At 34.1% G+C, this 18,633-nt stretch overlaps 1 protein-coding gene across 1 annotated transcript; it reads left to right on the plus strand.

The window, feature by feature from the left end:
• Nucleotides 1–15,549: 15,549 nt before the first annotated feature.
• Nucleotides 15,550–18,633, plus strand: LOC131172175 (GDSL esterase/lipase At5g03980-like). Its single transcript, XM_058133120.1, has 4 exons — nt 15,550–15,629; nt 15,765–15,955; nt 16,060–16,208; nt 18,562–18,633. The coding sequence occupies exons 1-4, from the start codon at nt 15,550–15,552 to the stop codon at nt 18,631–18,633; spliced, it is 492 nt and encodes a 163-aa protein (XP_057989103.1).

The following is an 18,633-nucleotide window of genomic DNA, read 5'->3' on the forward strand; positions in this document are numbered from 1 at the left end:
GAACAAAGTTAAGATATAGGATAGGCTAAGTGTTATTCTTGGCAAGGAGAATGACAAGGATGGAAAACCCAAAATGGGATCACATTAGTGAGGAAAGTGATGGAGGTATGGAATACAATAATAATGAGTAAATGTTAGAAGGTGTGCGATGGTATTGCGGACTACCTAAATAGGTAGAGAAAGAGAAGTTAGTAAGCGATAAGTTGAATAAAAGTCGGTCTAAGGGATCAAATTAATGACCCTAGATAAGGGTGGAATTAGTGTTGGAAGAATTTATTAGTGAGAGAAATCTTTCGAGAATCAACAAAAGTTAAGGGCACAATAAAAGCGATGATAGATATGAATCATAGGTCGAGTATAAGTAAAGTTAATAAATTATAAAATATTATGTCAAGAAGGAAAATGGTGCAGTAAAGGGTTTATGCAGATGATAACTTATAGGTAGAGCATAATTGTTCTAAGAGATGATGAAATTTGGAGATAAAGACCAAGAAACTTAGGTGAAACGTTATAATATGACAATCGGGTGTAGTTGAATATAAGAGGATATTTTCTTTCTTTTCAAGTTTAGCTTGTGCTTTTGGTTCTAGAAGGTTATATAAGGAACAAAAGCTGAGTCAAGGAGACCTAGTTATTGAGAGTTTAGTAGGCACAAATTCATACATAATTTCTGATATGAGAATGACATGAAGTGCATACCTAGTATTAAGTATGAAAGGACAATGAGTAATGACAGAGTTAAATTGAGTTGGCTACTAAGGCTTGCAATTGTTTTAAACTATGAAATGGAGGAAGTACTATTTATGGTTGAGATTCAATAGATGAAATTGTTCTTGATGGGTAATTTGAGGTTGAAATTTAGAAAGCTATGGGCGTATATATGATTATATTAAGGAGAATGAACACGTGAAGTATCTTGTTTGGAATTAAGGCATGACACATATTTCCTACTAGTGTTAGTTCAGATGGAACTTATAGTTTATGGGGCTCATATTCATCCGGGATAAGCAATTTCCTACTAAGGTGATAGGGAATGATAATGTTACGATAGTTAAGTTGGAAAAAGGGGATACAAGAAAAAAAAAATTCTATGGGTAATTATAAGTGTTACATAAGGTGAAGAATGTCTTTGGTAGGAGTAAATCATAGGGTTAGAATTCTTGAAGTAATGAAACTAGTATTCAAGATAAGACTAAGAAATAAAAAGAAAGTTAAAGTTGATGATGGGATAGACATCTTTGAAGGAAAAGGTGTAAGGATGAGATAGGACTAAAATTAAGGAATAAATCTGAGTTGAAATGATACCAACAATACCAAAACTAGGAAAAGGGAAGTGGATAAGATGCAAAGGACGGAAGAGAGCTCGATAGAGTCGGTTATAATGATGAGGATAAGGAGTGTCTAACCACCGCCTGTGTTAACACTACCTATGAGCGGTGAAGGATACAGTGTCTTTGTGATGCCTCTAGAGTTGGCCTAGGGTGTGTTTTGATGCGGAATGAAAAAGTAGTGGCTTATGCTTCAAGGCGTGAAGAGGCATGAGCGAACTATCCCACCCATGATTTGGTAATGGCGGTGTAGTCTTTGCACTAAAAATGCTGGAGACACTACTGTATGGTGAAGTGTGCGAGATATACACCGACCATAAGAGTTTGAAGTACATCTTCCAACAGAGGATTTAAACTTGAGGCAGAGGAGATGGATGGAGCTTACGGAAGACTATGATTGCCCCATCTAGTACCACCACAGGAAGGCCAATGTAGTAGCAGATGCTTTAGCGAGAAAATCTTAGCGTTTAGGCGCACATTTTAGCAGAGAAGAGACTGATTCGGAGGTACATGAGTTGATGGATCAAGGTTTAATCCTAGATCTTTCGGATGAGGGGTATTGTTGGCTCACTTTTCGGTGAGGCGGACTTGAGGACGAGTTAGAGTTTCCAGCCACGAGACCAACAATTGATGAAGATTATAGAAAGAGTACAGCAAGGTGAAGGTGGTGAGTTGGATTTGCCAATGATGGCACCCTAGTGCAAGGTTCTAGGATATGTGTGCCCGATGTGGACAACCTCAGAAATGAAATCATGCGAGAGGCACACTACACACTGTAAAGTGTCCACCCAGGTTCCACCAAGATGTACCATGATGTGAAAGATAGCTATTGGTGGAATGGCATGAAGAGAGACATAGCGGACTTTGTGTCCAAGTGCTTGACTTGTCGAGAAGGTGAAGTTTGAACACTAGAGACCGTCGGGAAGTTGCAAGAGCTCCTATCCCGAGAATGGAAGTGGGAAATGATCACTATGGATTTTGTGGAGGTTGCCTCGTACCACGCTAGGATATGATTCGATATGGGTAATTGTAGACCGCTTGACCAAATCAGCTCACTTCTTACAGAAGACTACATACTACGTAGCACGGTATGTCGGCTCTACATTCGAGAAATAGTCGATTGCATGGAGTTCCGCTTCCATAATATCCCAGAGGGCTGATTCACTTCGGTTTTGGAGAAAGTTGCGGGAGGCACTTGGCACCTGATTGAACTTTAGTGCGGCTTTCCACCCTCGGACAAACGGATCCGAAAGGACAATCCAAACACTGTAAGACATGCTTCGCATGAGTGTTTTGGATTTTGGAGGTCAATGGGATGATCAGCTAGCTTTGGTGGAGTTTGCCTACAACAACAGTTATCACTCCATCATAGGAATGGCGCCCTAAGAGGCACTATATGGAAGAAAGTGTAGGTCTCCTCGTGTTGGGCAGAAATGGGGAAGCGAAGGTGCATGATGTAAACCTAGTGCGGTACACTTGAGAGATAGTTCCTTTAATCGAGGAACGATTGACTTTCGTAGGCGAGAAAAGTTATGCAGACCCAGACGGATGGATGTGGAGTTTGCAGTGGGCGACTATGTATTCCTGAAGGTTTCTCCAATGAAGAGAGTCATGAGATTTGGAAAGAAGGGCAAGTTGGCACCTCGGTATATTGGACCTTTTGAGGTTACTGATAGAGTTGGAGCGATTGCCTCCGGTTGGAGCTACCACCCAACCTCTCTCACGTTCATCCGTGTTTCACATCTCCATGCTCAGAAATACATTCCCGATCCTTCTCATGTCTGCAATAGGATGTTATAGAGCTAAAAGAGAACTTGACATTTGAGGAGCGACTGTAGCCATAGTGGACTACCAAGTGAGGCAGTGAGATCAAAGCAGATCCCTATGGTTAAGGTTTTGTGGAGAGTCGATCGGTGGAAGAGTGCACTGGGAGTTAGAGCGGGACATGCGTAGCAAGTACCCTTTATCTGCTCAATGTATAATCATGTGCTTTATTACGCTTGTGTAAAATTCGAGGCGAATTTTCTGTAAGAGGAAGAATGTAACACCCCGATTTTTATATATTATTATTGGGCTTCGTGTAGGTATCCTCAATTCGCGGAAATTCGACGGTTGTGGGATCGTGAATTTCCGGCGAACAGACCACTTAGGAAAAGTCTCGAATTGGATCGAGGTTTTGGCTACCCCACCATTGTCGGGCATCCTGGCGTTCGAAGTCGGAATCGGCAAAGGTAAACCCGAACCTTTCTTTTCGTAATTTTCTAGTGCTTAAATAGGATTGAAAATCCATAAAATATTCGTGGTAGCTTAGAAAATTACGATTCTATAGCAATAGCTTAGTAATATTTCTAAGGACAGCGGGGCAGAGTTTTATAAAATTTAGAACTTATTTTGTCATTTTTTGCAAAAATGATCAATTATAAGTACTAAATTGAAATTTTACATATTTTTATGAATTATAGATTTGATGGGCGGGAGGGCTGTGTGATGTGATTGAGTTGTGGACATATGGATTGTGGATATAGAAGTGTGTTTTGAGCCCTTTTGCGAGTTGGGTAGGTCCTAGGTATAGGGAGACTCTGTGGGATTTTCGCACGACTTAGGGCGTAATTGGTCTTTTTCTTTATTTGTATTGAGTCAGTTGTATTAAATAAATGTAATATGATTGTCGTGGCCGACAGCCTTCTTCCTCCGCCCACCGCCACGAATTTATCGTCAAATGCGTGAGTAAAATATTAATTTTGATTGTAATTCGATATTATTATATGTTCATGCCCATGCATCACTTATATGCATATATTTATTTAGTTAAACTCTAGGCACGAATTATGTTGCATTCATAGCTGTTAATGTGCCATGAATGTTGTTGTGGTAATTTGGAAGCGGTGTGCGTGCGTTGGCGTGCGTGTGATGTGGTGTGGACTATGGATAGGGCCAGGCGATCCACGGCTTGAGTAATTCTGGGACCCGATCCTTGAGGGGTAGTCACGGCTTGAGTAATTCATTGGGACCCTCGATTTGGTTATTAAGTGGAAGTCAGAGCTTGAGTAATTGGCACGAGTTGGATTTAAGAGAGTGTATAGGGATCGGCTCCCATATGTTATGATTGATACTACAGGTGTGTGAGTGCTCCAAATTACCTTTTGATGTTATGATGTGAAAATGTTGTGTATGTTGCATTTCACTCTACGAGTTGCATTAGTTTGAGATAGTTATAGAGATTATAGTTAAGATTGATATTTTACTCTCGAGTCGAACGCTCACTCTGTTCAAAAATTTTACAGCCACAGGAGGATATTTTGTTACGAGTTAACACGCTTTTTACCTCGCAGTTGTTTATCAATATTGTGTAATTTTAATTACTCCTAGAATTTCCGCATGTGTTAGCGTAATTATTTGAAATGGAGTGCGTAATATTATATTCATGTTGGACACGTAAACTTAATATTTTAAGTCTGTTTGATGGATTGGATGAGGAGTGAGCTCCCATTTATTATTATGTTGATGAGTATGTGGAGGGTGGTGAGCTCCCCAATGGATTGTTTATTGTGTTTACAGTCGGGTGAGTGAAAACTCCCGTTGGAAAGTCCATTTTATGGCCGGACTCTGTCCGTTTGTTTTCTTGATATTGGGCCCAAATGGGCCTTAGAGTTGGGTTAATGAATAGTTAAGGCTTACTACGGGCCTCGGGGGCTTTAGGCTGGCCCAGGTCCTAGTGCCGGTCCGGCCCATAGGTTGGGTCGTGACATTAATAAACATGGATTAAATTCATCAAGATTAGTAAAAGTAAATACAATTAGTAAAAAGTCAAATTATAATGATTTAGATTTTCAACATAATTACAACTTTGCCATTTTCCTTATTTACAAAAATGTCATTATTGCTTAAATTAATATAAATAAATAAATAAATAAATAAATAAATAAATAAATAAATATATATATATATATATATATATATATATATATATATATATATATATATATATATATATATATATATATATATATATATTGTAAAACCCCTATTGGTATAGCCTGGTATATTTCATTGTTCCGGTGACCGGTGTCGGTCCGGACAATTAAGGAGATTAGAGCCACACTTAAGACAACTTGAGAAGCCATAAACACAAATAATTAGTAATGTTTAATTAGTTAACTATAAATAAGAAAAACAGAATAGAAGAAGTTAAACGAGCCGAGAGTCACAGCGATGAGTGACTTCCTCGGGAATGATTACGAAGTCATTTTAAACTCAAATTTCGAACCGTAAAAAGTGACGCTGCGGTCCTTAGGACCCCTATGGACACAGTGGAAAAGAGAAAATCACGAAAAAGAACTGTTAAGTCAGTCAAATAATTAGGTCAGGGAGCCGGAAGAAATATTGGATTATTTACAAACCGGGATGAACCGGCGAGGGGCAATTTGGTCAATTGACCCCGAGAGCTTACTCCTGACCTAACTGTCAAATAAAATCGGAGAAAAGAAAATTTCGGAATCGAGAATTAAATTAAAGAACTAATAGAAAAAAAATAAATAGAAAAAAAAAAGAAAGAAGTTAGAAAAGTCAAAGGTGATGACATCATGAATGATGTCATAAAAGATTAATTAAATTATTTTATTAAATTGGGAATTTTGGTCTTCAAAAAGGGATAAAGATAAAGAAAACAAAAGAAAAAAAAATTTAGAAAAAGGTCTTCTTCTCCCTTGGTTGCCGCCCCATCCTTCCCCCATAAACCCTCCATGAAAATCCTTCATTTAAGCCTACATCTAAGCTTAAATTCCTTCACCCAAACTACATAACTCCCTTAAATACCTCACTAGACCTTGCAATCTCAACTTAAGCACAAGAAAGAAAGAAGAAAAGGAGAGGAAAATTGAAGATTTAGAATCCAAAGCAAAGGTTAGTGTGCTAACTTTCAATTTTCTACTTCAAATGCATGTTTAGGTATTTAAGTGAGCTTAGAACTTGATTAAATGAAACAAATATGGGGAAGGACCATTGCTGAAATTTTGGCCTGGTTGAAAGGAGTATGAATTGCATGAATTAAATGAGTTAAAATGAGTTTAAAAGACTTAATTAGTTGAATGATGATAGTTTGGAATTTTGAATTTGTTAATGGCAACAAAGTAGTGAAATTAGGGTTTGAATGCTAGGGTTTGTGAACCAAATTTTGGAGAAATGCTTAAATGATGACTTTGGTCTATTATGAGATGAAAAATGGTCAATAATGACCAAAAGAGATGTGTGGGAATTGTTGGAATGAAAACCAAATTCATAGGCCAGCAGCATGACCAAACCAATTTTGAAGGACCAAAATGGAAATTTTACAAGTCCAATTGATATACCACAAATTGGGAATGAAAATAGACATAAAATAGCACAATTTTCATTGAGGAACCATGGCCACAAACTGACTAAAACTTGGTAAACCAATTGACCAAAGTGAAATGAGAGCAGGCTGCCACTGCATCAAACTGACCAAATGAACAGTAACTGTTCATTTGGTCATAATTCAAGCTAGACAGGTCAAATTGACCTGAAATTTTACCAGCAATTAGATAAGATATATATCTAAAACTTTAATGAAGAACACCACCCCAAATTATGCCATTAACCCATTCAAATTATTGAGCAAAGTTGAGTTACTGTACCTGCAATTCTGCAGAATTCCATTTGAGCAGTAATGTTTGAAGGGCTATAACTTTCTCTAGGAAACTCGGATTTAGGTGATTCTTGAACCGATGGAAACCTAAGACATAGTAGAACATTTCATATGAAGAAAGTTAGACCAAATTATGAACTTAACTTGATCAAATTACTGAACAAAATTGGACAAAAAATCTGCTAGAACCAAAATCTCAGCATGAACAGTGCATGTGAACAGTAATTGTATTTTAGCTATAACTTGAGCTACAAAACTCCGATTGGGGTGATCCAAAAATGAGAATACACTTAAGACAATAAGGAACATTTTCTATGAAGTAAGTTTTGCCAAATTCCAACAGTAGATTGACCAATGGAACAGTGCAACTTCGGAGCACCAAAACCGAAAATTGGCAATTTTGCCAAAATAACTTAAGCTTTGAGAAAATGACCAAAACCAACAAGTTTAATGGCCAAAATGTGGTATGTGGGTGAAGTTGGAGTTCCCATACCTATTAAGCCTTAAAAAGTCAACAATTTGACTTGAATAGTGTAGTGGATAGTAAATTGAAATACAAAAATTTCAAGAACGTCGAAATTAGCACGTTAGAGCTAGGTATAAGTGAAGTTAAATTTATTTTTGGATTTGTGTTAAATTATGGTACTGAAACACTATAAAATTGTGTGTTTCAGCGGAAAAGAATACCGGGACAGAACCCGAGGAGTCGAGTTAAGGCCAAAAGGCGACTCATTTGAGGTTTGTGCACAACATCACTATGCTTTAAAATGTGTTGATAAAGTGAATGAAATATGTATTTTACATTTGCTTTGAATTATTGAGAATTTATTTGTGACATTAGTTATGATGTTTTGACTTAAATTGTTGGAAGTTATTGTGTATATTTGAAATGACAATGTTTAACAAATTGTTAAGATAAGTTTTGAAACCACAGTATCATGACCATATATTTGAACACCTCACTAACACGATTAGTGGGGGTAATTAGTTTCGAATTTTGATTCCTTCTCTGGAGAAGTGTTGAGGTGTGCCAGTAGAAGAGGATGTGAATGGATATCCATATATTTGAGCTAGCTAGCCTTGTGATGTGTTTTCTCTTTAGCCTTTGGCTATTGAGATTCTATTTGTTTCGAATGGCATGATCTAACTGTGGGATTTATGAAACGTGTTTTGATACTTCGAAATGAACTTGGTTTGCATTAAAACCTCATAATTCATGTTTTGTGTTTAATGTTCATGTTTAGTCAAATTTTTGGAATAAACGTGATTTATATTTTGCATAAAAATTATTTTAGTATGTTGTGTACCACTGAGTCCTAGTACTCAGTGATAGCTTATTCTTTATCATGAATCTGAGACTAGAGGAGTAGCGGTGAGGCTTTGAGGTGTGAGGAGTCATCAGCTTGAAGTCTTCGGGTATAATTTATACCCTAACTGTAAATATTTCTTTTGATGTATATATTGCACATAAATGTATGGACATGTAAATGGGTTTTGAGCAGCTTGTACAAAAATTTATATGAAATTTGTAATAAAGTTTAGTTGTATTTCTTTTGATGTAAAGTTTGTAAGAATGTATATAAATTATTTTGTCTCTAATGAAATATGAGTACAACTATTTTATTTAATTTGAATGAAATGGATTGCTAATATCTTGATGATCGTTGGATAGTGGATTTGAAATTGAAAGTTGATAAATGTGTTGAGAAATTTTTTGAGATTGAGTTTGAAATTGAAGCAGTTGTTGAGAAAATTTTTAGAAGTGCTTTTTACAGGTATTTGAACAACTGTTTTCTCAAAATACAGAGGGAACTCTGTCAAAATTTTTATAAAATTTGCGAAAAAATAAAATGGGTTAAAATTTCCAACTAGCTTTCAACTTAATTACATGTTTAAAATGCTTATTAGAAATGCTCACCACTTATTAAAAATAAGAAAATTGTTTTAAAATCCCTCGTAGGGTACTTAATGAGTTATCGGTAGGTGAAGTTCGGTAGTTCATTAGGTATTCTACGGGATCATGTTATGCCTTACAGAGGGGTAAGCTGTGACACACACACACACACACACACACACACACACACACACACACACACACATATATATATATATATATATATATATAAAGAGATCAGCCATCATCTTTTCCACGTTGCCGTCCAAACCACTCTCTCTCTCTCTCTCTCTCTCTCTCTCTCTCTCTCTCTCTCTCTCTCTCTCTCTCCTTCTTCCACCATTAAAGTCCAATCCAAGCTCTAAAACCCTAGCTTTCACCCATGATTCTTGTAGGAAATTGAGTGGAAACTTCATAGTAAGCCCTAAATTGAAGAAAGCACATAAGAATTTCAAGGATTTTGGAAGATTGGTGAAGAGGAGGTGTTGAACAAATCAAGGTAAGCTATGTTCTAAGCTTTGATTATGGTGAATTCATGAAATTTAAGTTTGATTGTGGGATTTTCTTTAAAAATTAATTGGAATTTTTGGGTGTTTTAAAGAAGGGGAATTCGGTTGAGTGAATACAAGTTGAAAGAGTAAAGTTTTGGTTGAATTAAAAGCAATTTAAAGTTGATTGAAGCTTATGCATAAAGGTTAGTGCTATGAGATTTGATGAATTTGAAGTTTCTAGCAAGTTGAATTAGGGTTTTGCATAAATTAGGGTTTTCTTTATTTGTGTCCTATTAAGTGCAATTGTTTACATATTATGGCTTTTGGATGTGTAAATGTTTGGATATATTGAAGAGATGGCAAAACAATTGAAAGAATATGATAGTGTGCATTGGGACTGGTTTTGGACAGCTTGAGTCCAGTGACTTTAATTGCTTATAACTTGAGTTACACAATGTCAATTATTGTGAAACCATAGCCAAATTAAAGTTGAAACCCAAACCTACAACTTTTGTATTTTGACCTGGACCAAATTCCTAGGGTAATTTGGTTAAATTGCTAGAGAAAGTTAGAATTGCTGAATCTGGAATTTCCTGCAATTCTAGCAAATTGCCCTGTGACCCCCATGTAGTAAATAGGGCATAACTTTCATTGTATAATTCCAATTGAGGTGATTCAAAATGATATGGAAACCTAAGACATAGGCCTACAACTTTGTTTTAGAGACTTTGTCCAAATTTTGGGTGTAGAATATTAAAATATTGAATGCAAAATTGAGGTAAAAACCTGAAAATCACAGGATACTGCATCTGTGAGCCAGGGTTGATCTTTTAGCCATAACTCACTCTACAAAATCCCAAATTGAGTGATTCTTGAACCTGTGTGATCCTAAGATAGAGGAGAACAATTTATATGAAGAACATAAAGTTAAATTATGACTGTAACCTATCCAAAATAGCTTGGCAAAATGGGTCTAGAATCTGCCTGAATTCTGGAATGCCCTGAAATTGGAAATTGGTCACTTGACCAGTTTTGATAAAATGGCTATAACTTGAGCTACACATATGCAAATTGAGTGATTGCAAAGCCAAAATAAACCTAAAACATAGATCTACAAATCTCATGAGAAGGTATGGCCTAATTCCTGCTATACCTTGGTCAAAATTATTTAAAAAATTGAGATAATAAATCTGAAAACTATGAAATGTTAACAAAATTGTTCAAAACATGAATGGTAATTAATGTCAATGATATGACTAGCATAAATGTCATGTGATATGTGTTTGGGACCTATGCTCCCATGATGAATGAAGTGATGATTTAATGAGGAAATAATAAGAATATTGAATTGCAAACAATGATAATTAGCCCAAGTATGCCTTAATAGTAGTGTAAGGATTGGATGAGATTAGCAGTACTGCATTTGGCTTTTATGCCTGGATACCATTGGTAGGCACCGAGTGTTCAATATGGTTATTCCTTGTTCATGATTTCTTTAAATAATCATTGGCAGACACCGATGTGTCCAAAATGATTATTCCTTTGGCTTTTATGCCTAATTTACATAGCATACCTGGTAGGCATCAATGTGTCCGACGGTATGACGGCCCGAGGCACTGAGTGTCCAGTACCCGTAAAACCCATATATCCAATCTAGTAGATCATGTAAAAGGTTACTTGGGCACTGAAATAAAATAAGAAAGTTAAATATCAAGATAAAGAGAAAGAAATATCCCAAAGAAATAAATGCTTCCAAAGATCACAAAAGTGTGTAAACATGAGGGATTAAGAAAAATATGGTGAAAAGTCTTTAAATTCATTATGTGATTAAACTAGGAAGTGACTACAAAAATTTGATATCACAATCTTTATTTTCTTTAAAGTGATTCATGATTAATTAAATATGCATTTTCTTTATATCACTTCAAGCATGGAATTATTACTTTTATTGGTATATTATGCCTTCATTCTATTAGTGCACTACTAAGCAGAAATACTTAGTGCGATGATTTTTTCTCGCACAGGTTCAAGTGATAAAGTCCAGTAGACTCTGTGACAGGGAGATTTGCGCTAATCTATAGTAGGAGCTAGTGTTACCTCCACATTTCGTTTTGATATATATATATATATATATATATTGGCCCATAGTTATGCATCATCACATGTATTGTAGTTAGATATAAGTTTATAACTAAATTTTAAGTTGTGTAATAATTATGTACATTAAGTAAATTAATGAAATGAAAGATATTCATATACGAAAATGGATGTAAATGATTATGTGAATGAATATGGAATTTGATTGAGATGTTGGATTGATACAGATTGAGATTATATTATTTGAGATATTTAAGCAGGTTAATGATTTAACAGGTCAATGGTTAATAATTTAGGGAAACTCTTACAGTTTTTCAGTTAAAATTTCTTGAATTTAAATTATAATGAAAAATAATTGATCCCAAATTGAATACGATATGATTAGGTGCTTTGGCACAGAATATGGCATTCTTTTGCTCGGCTACACTATAGACCGGGTAAGGGAGTGTTACAGTTAAAATCATAGACCATCAAATGCACAAACTCCACTAACATAATTATGCTAAATCAATTATTGTTGCCCGAAGCAACTAAAATTCATCATACAAAATCACAATCTCATAATACATCTCATAATTCTAAAATATTAATTCATTGCTACTAAACTTTGCCATTGTCTCTTCATATTAATTCATCTTCTAATACATCTACTATTATCATTATATTTTTTTTCCAAAAATTGGGGTGTTATATTTCTTTTACAATTTTTTAAAATTGAACTCTAATGTAACACTTGCCATTTTCTGATGTTAGAATATTAGTCCTTGACAGAATATTCTGGTGAAGAGTGAGACTTCACTGACAAGAGAGTGGCAGTAAGAGATGAGAATATGTTTATGCATATGTGTTTAAAATGTTCAAAATATATTTAAGAATGAAAGAATGTTTTAAGGGTTTTGTTCTTTAAAAGTTTTAAAGTGATTATTTTGGGTAGAAGGAGTTTCAGTAGCCAAAGGACAGACTTTCGGCAGCCGAAGTCTTTTTTATGGTTCAAATGGTCATTTAGGTAGAATAGACTCTGATAGCCGAAAGTTGAACTTTCAGCAGTCGAAAGTCCCTCAACAGAGAGGGTATAAAAGGGACCTCAGCTCATTTCTTGCCCAAAATGCTTGGGTTTCTCTCTTTCCTCTCTCTCTTAACTATTGGGGCATACAAGAAGCTCTTTGAGGAGATTTTCTTGAGTTTTTGAAGATTTGAAAGTGGATTCTTCCATTTGGAAGTGTGAAAGAGTAGATTCAAGCTTTAAAGCTTTAGTCCTCTCACCTCCGAGCTCCAAAAAAAGAGGTAGCATTCTTTTCTTCTTAATCTAATAGATAGATCTAAGAGAGTTGATGAGAAATTAGGTTTTTAAAGCTTTAATTTCATAAAAAGTTGTTCTAAATTAAGTTTTTGATGAAGTTTATGCATGTTGGGATTGGGGGAAACCTAGGATTTGAGTTTTGATGAATGTATGTGGACTTTAAGCATGTTTTCTAGTTTTTATAGGCCCTAGAAATGTGTATATGTGATGGGAGAATGGATTTGCAGGTTTTCAACTTGAAAATTCTGAAAATTCCCAGGTTTGGCTGCCAAAAGCCAGAGGTTCATTAGCCAAAGCTTGCATTTTCTCAGAAAATTTAGAAATTTTCTAAGTTTGGTAGCTAAAGTCCTAGATTTCGGTACTGCCCAAAATTGGGTACTTGATGTTCCAAGGTTCGGCAGTCGAAGTCCAAGGTCCGGCAGTCAAACTTAGTTTTGCCTTCTTATTTTCTCTTTTGATTCCAAGGATTCCAAAACCTAATTTCATGATTCCTAAGGGCTTAGAATAGAATGTTTATGCTATGTATAAAGTTTTAGAGCTTTGTATAACACTCTAGAATTCTATTTTATACGATTAACTTTAAGGGATTCGAAAAGGTAAGGATGCAAGGATAGCTCCCTTCTAGTAAGGAGGTTGATAGGCTACAAGAGGTGAGTAATTCTAGCCTTAACAAAATGAAAAATATTTTATAGGTAATTAATGAGCATCCTCATGTATCATGTCATATTTATTTAGGATATATGTATTTAGAATACGAAGATATTGCATAATTGCATACATTTCTGTTGGTGCATTGATGGATATTAGATGACCCATTACTTCCCCCATGTCATGTTATGTAATGTTATGGATTCATACGTAAATCCTAAGGGGAGATCTTGACGTTGCCCTTCAGGGAAGATCTGATAGTTGCCCTTGGGTACATGGCACAGGTCATATTTAAAAGGAAAGTTTAGGGAGTTATTGTTGATAATGTCCATCTTACATGAAATGTCTATGATATGAAAATCCATGTGAATAACGCATTACACATGTATGAATAAATGACACAATTAATAATGATTAGTTTACTCATTGAGTTTGTGTAAGCTTATCCCATTCCCCTAACCCCTAGGTGCAAGGTTGTAAGATTAGAAGAGTTCCTTGAAGAGAGAGCATCAAGGGTAGTCTTAGCCCTTCTTTATGTATGATGTATGGGTAGATGGACATCTAACTTATGAATAGCTAGTATTGTGTTGATACTTTAAGGAAAAATGTAATAATTATTTAAGTATGATGTTGTATATTTTGTGTTAACCCTTGTGTGGGTACTGTTGTTGAACCATTACTCTTTGGATCTTATGTATATTAAGATTCAAATTATGAACCATTATTATGTTAATAATGATTGTGTATGGATGAAAAGACTAAAGTATAATGGTTTGATATGTATTAAGATGGTGAGATGTAAGAATCTATGTATGTTCCACATGTTTCAGGCTTACTACAGGTTTTGGTAGTCTTAAATTGACCCGATCTCTAACGTCGATAACGGCTCCTGATTTGGGTTGTTACATCTAAAATAATTAAATAACTTTTCAAACTACTTTTTCCAACAATATTTAAAATGTACTTTTTCAAAAATTGATTTTTTAGCCCGCAACCTTTATGATAAATGGGACTTTAATTTATGAAAGTAATTAAATTCTCTTTTTCTTTTTTAATATACATTCCGCTAATACTAAATGACTCATATTAATTACTCTAACTACAATTGATTAATGGTACATTTATTAATAAAAGTATACATTATATATGGTTGTACTATAAAACTGATAAGTTAACTACTTTTTAAAATAGAAGTGAATTATAATTTGAGATGAATGAAAAAAGCCGATCTTTGTAAACAAGAGAATTAAAAAAATCTTATCTATCATTTATTTTATTTTTATCAATAATTAATTAAATTTTGTAAAATATAATAAAAATAACAATCTGCAACATCGTACAGGTAATTTCGCTTTTATTTTATAATAATATCCTTTCCAACAATAATATTCTCATATTCTCTTTTTGTTAATAAATTCATATTATATCAATGTAAATGTAAATAAAATAAAATTTAAAGCATCCTTAAACCATTTTCATTTCAACTCAATAATTATTTAAAGTCTAAACTAAATCCTCCACATAGTATAACCATGTCACAAATATTTATGAATTCCAATCCACTTATAACATTACATTAAACCAATAATCTTAACCATTTTATGGCAACACTCGCAAACTCAAGGAAAAAACTAAATAAATATTTCACAAGGTTTAAAATTCTAGTTAATTTAATAACATACATTCCAAGGAAACTTTACCACAAAAATTTGCTCAAAAATAGATCATTTGATATTTATTTAACATGCACAATAGTAACTGCACTAAATGACTTGAAAGAAGCACCAATATTACAGTTCACTAAAATTGATGCTCATCTTCTCCTTCATGGCTTTGGAAGGTGTCAAAATGAGGCCACTTTATTAGTGATGGAATTTTAAAATGGGAAACAATTGAAAGTGTCATTACATGTTGATGTTCTATTGGTTACTAGAAACGAATCTTAAGTTATTGAAGACATTTAAGTCAGAAATGTTGCAACAATTTGAAATGACTAATGTATGGGAAATGAAGTATTTTCTAGGATTGAGGTGGCTCAGAATCAACGTAAATATTTTTTCAGCATTCTAAAAAAATTATAAGGCTATGGCTACTCTACTTGTTCAAAATGAGATTATCTAAATTAGATGCGGATAATAAGATTGATGCTTCCATTTGGAGATGCTTATAGAAAAAGCATTGCCAAGTCAATGTTACCAACGCGAAGGTCTGGTATCATGAAAATGTGGGGCAATGACACTTATAGCAACCCAAACACCCATGCTTAAGAAAGCTTCGATAAACATTTAAGGACGCTAATTAAGGTCTCTAAATTAAATTATTAGTGTCACTAATACCATAGGCAAAATGCTTATTTGAATGCAAGTTCTTCCAAGACACATGGAGTGAATTTTGCAATTGTTGGATCTACTACATTGCCTGTGGAATTCCTTGCAAATAAGGGAGTCATTGCCCTTGTTACCAACAGTTCTCTTACCAAACAACTCAAGTGGATGCATACCCATCTCAATGCAACCAGCCACAACTCCAAAGGTAGCTGTTTGTTAATTCTCTTTAATAAAATAATTAGATTTAATATACTTATAACTGTGCTTATTTTTGCATTATTTTTGCATTATCCTTTTCATAGTTTATAGATTGTTTTGAGAAACATAGAAAATCTCTCTTCATGGTTGGGGAGATTGGAGGGAATGATTATAATTATGCTTTCTTTCAAGGCAAGAGTATTAATGACTTGAAGTCCATGGTACCTGATTTTGTTAAGGCCACCAAAGATGCTATCACGGTTCATTAATTTTCTTGAAATATATAATAATTGGTTTCTTTTCGTTAATTTTTTCCTTAATTTTGCTCTCTCTCTCTTTATATATATATATATATATATATATATATATATATATATATATATATTTTAGAGTCATTGGATTTAGTGCTACTCGAATTATTGTTCCCAAAAATTTTTTAATTGGTTGCATGCCCATATATCTTACGGGATTTCACTCCAACGATTCTAGTGCATATGATGAATTTCATTGCCTTAACGGGTTGAACAATTTTGCAATGTATTACGATGAACAACTCCAGCAAGCAATTGAAGAATTGCAAGAAGAGCATCCAAATGTGTTAATGGATGATCGGTTAAATAATTATTAGAGGGCCAAACATGGCATCATTAAAAAATGAATGTTGATCTTTTATTTGTAATTTTGTTGAATTTATTTTTTCAAGAATGCTGACTCAAAATTCATACTGAAATCGGAATCAAATTGAGCCCAATTGGTATCGTAACTGTAAAAAACCAAAATTGAAACTCCATCAAAGTCAGACTAGAACAGTAATTGAACCAGAATTGGTCTGAACTAGCTAAATCCGTGCCAGTTTCAGTTCAAGCCTCTAAGGGCCAAGGAATCGTTGATTCCGGCTTGAAACCGACCTTGCCCAGGTCTAATTGATGAAACTCATCCATTTACCATCCACTACAAGATTTGTGGCTTCCAACACTGCTTAAACTCCTACTTTAGCCTACACCAAGAAAGGGTTACTAATTCATAAACCAACATACAGACCTGCATTTCATGTTTCAATAAACTTTTATGTGCACTGTACTCCATCTACTTCTCTCATCTCTTTTCCTTTTATGTTTCTTTAGCTTTCTCCCCTTCTAATTAGGGGAGGTTAGCCTTTGATATTCTCGTACAAAAATATATAGGTTTAGAAAATGTTTAGATTGAATATAGTTATTTACTCATGATGATCTGCATTGGAACAAATATTGCCTACATTAGGTATGTTATACTAAATTAATATATAAATATTATGGGCAAATATAAAAATAAAGGTACGTGATGAAATTTTTTTGTGTATCCTTAAAAATTTATCTCTCTCTCTAACCACCCTCCCTTTTGTTTTTCTCTCTCTCTCCCCCCTCATTTTTCTCTCTCTCCCATTTTCGCTTTCCATCTCAATCTCTCCTCTCTCCCATTTCTACCCAAAGAATTCCAAACAAGCAATATATATATATATATACAACAAGCTAAAAAAAAAAACACAATCCTGCCAATGTTCAATGTCAACCCCAGCCAAAAATTACAACCCCATCATAAAATTACAATCCCAACAAATTAAAAAAAAAAAAAAAGCAAAAATTGTTGCATATGAATCACACTTGTGCAACAAGCAAATGATTGAGACGGATGCATTCCTTTTTCCCTGTGTAGACACTTTTTTTTACCTTTTCATTAAAATCATATTTATAGAGGCAGTGAAGAGGCCTATGATAAAAATGCTACTGGATAGTAAAAAATCCTGAAACATTTTGAAATTATGAAATGACTAGAAAATTAATAAAATAAAATAATTTTTTATTTTAGAAAATTTAATTTTTAGGAAAATTCATTTTAGGTAAGTTCATTTTAGGAAAACAGAAAATACATTTTTAATTTTTAGAAAGTTAGAAATTAATTTCAGAAAATTAAGAAATAAATAAAAATTAATTTTAGAAGGTTAGAAATTAAATAGAACTAATTAGAAGTTAATTATATTTTATTTTAGAAAATAAAATGTTTTTTATGCTTAAATGGACCTAAACAAGGCCTAAAACCTGTGCCTTGGCATTGAGCTCCCTAAAATGGTTTTTAAAGTAGCTAGGTCATAAAATTAAAGAAAATTGGCTCTTAAAATTAAACAATCAAATTTATAAATAATTTTGATTATTATTAAAATAATATTTTAGAGGTCAAATGATATGAAAATTACCCTTTATAAAAAAAATTAATTCAATAAATATATACATTTTGAGTAAAGAAAATAGATGGAGTTTGGGCCATGACTCCTTCGTTTCCCTAGTAGTTCTGCCCTTGATAAGAATGCTGAATAAAGCAACACTCCAATTTGTTATCCTCTGTTCTCCTTCTGGGTTGGATTATCATATGTTATACAAACTGAACCAATTTGTTTTCTTACTGTTGGATTAATTTGATTTATATTATAAATCATACCTAACCAAACCATGTGCTATATTGTACAACTATTATAGCTAGTACTTTATACACATCTACCAAGATAGATTGATCCTCCCTTGCTACCTGCAACTGCTAATTCATATCGTTATTAACTCTGTTCTGTTATGATGCTTGCAGTTGCAGTTTCCGGATTTTATTACTGGTATATTCTGCTATGCCATGGTGTTGCAGTTACAAGGCGGTGCTTGA

Source organism: Hevea brasiliensis, chromosome 13 (genome assembly GCF_030052815.1).
Source record: "Hevea brasiliensis isolate MT/VB/25A 57/8 chromosome 13, ASM3005281v1, whole genome shotgun sequence".
In the NCBI taxonomy this organism is placed as follows: Eukaryota; Viridiplantae; Streptophyta; class Magnoliopsida; order Malpighiales; family Euphorbiaceae; genus Hevea; species Hevea brasiliensis.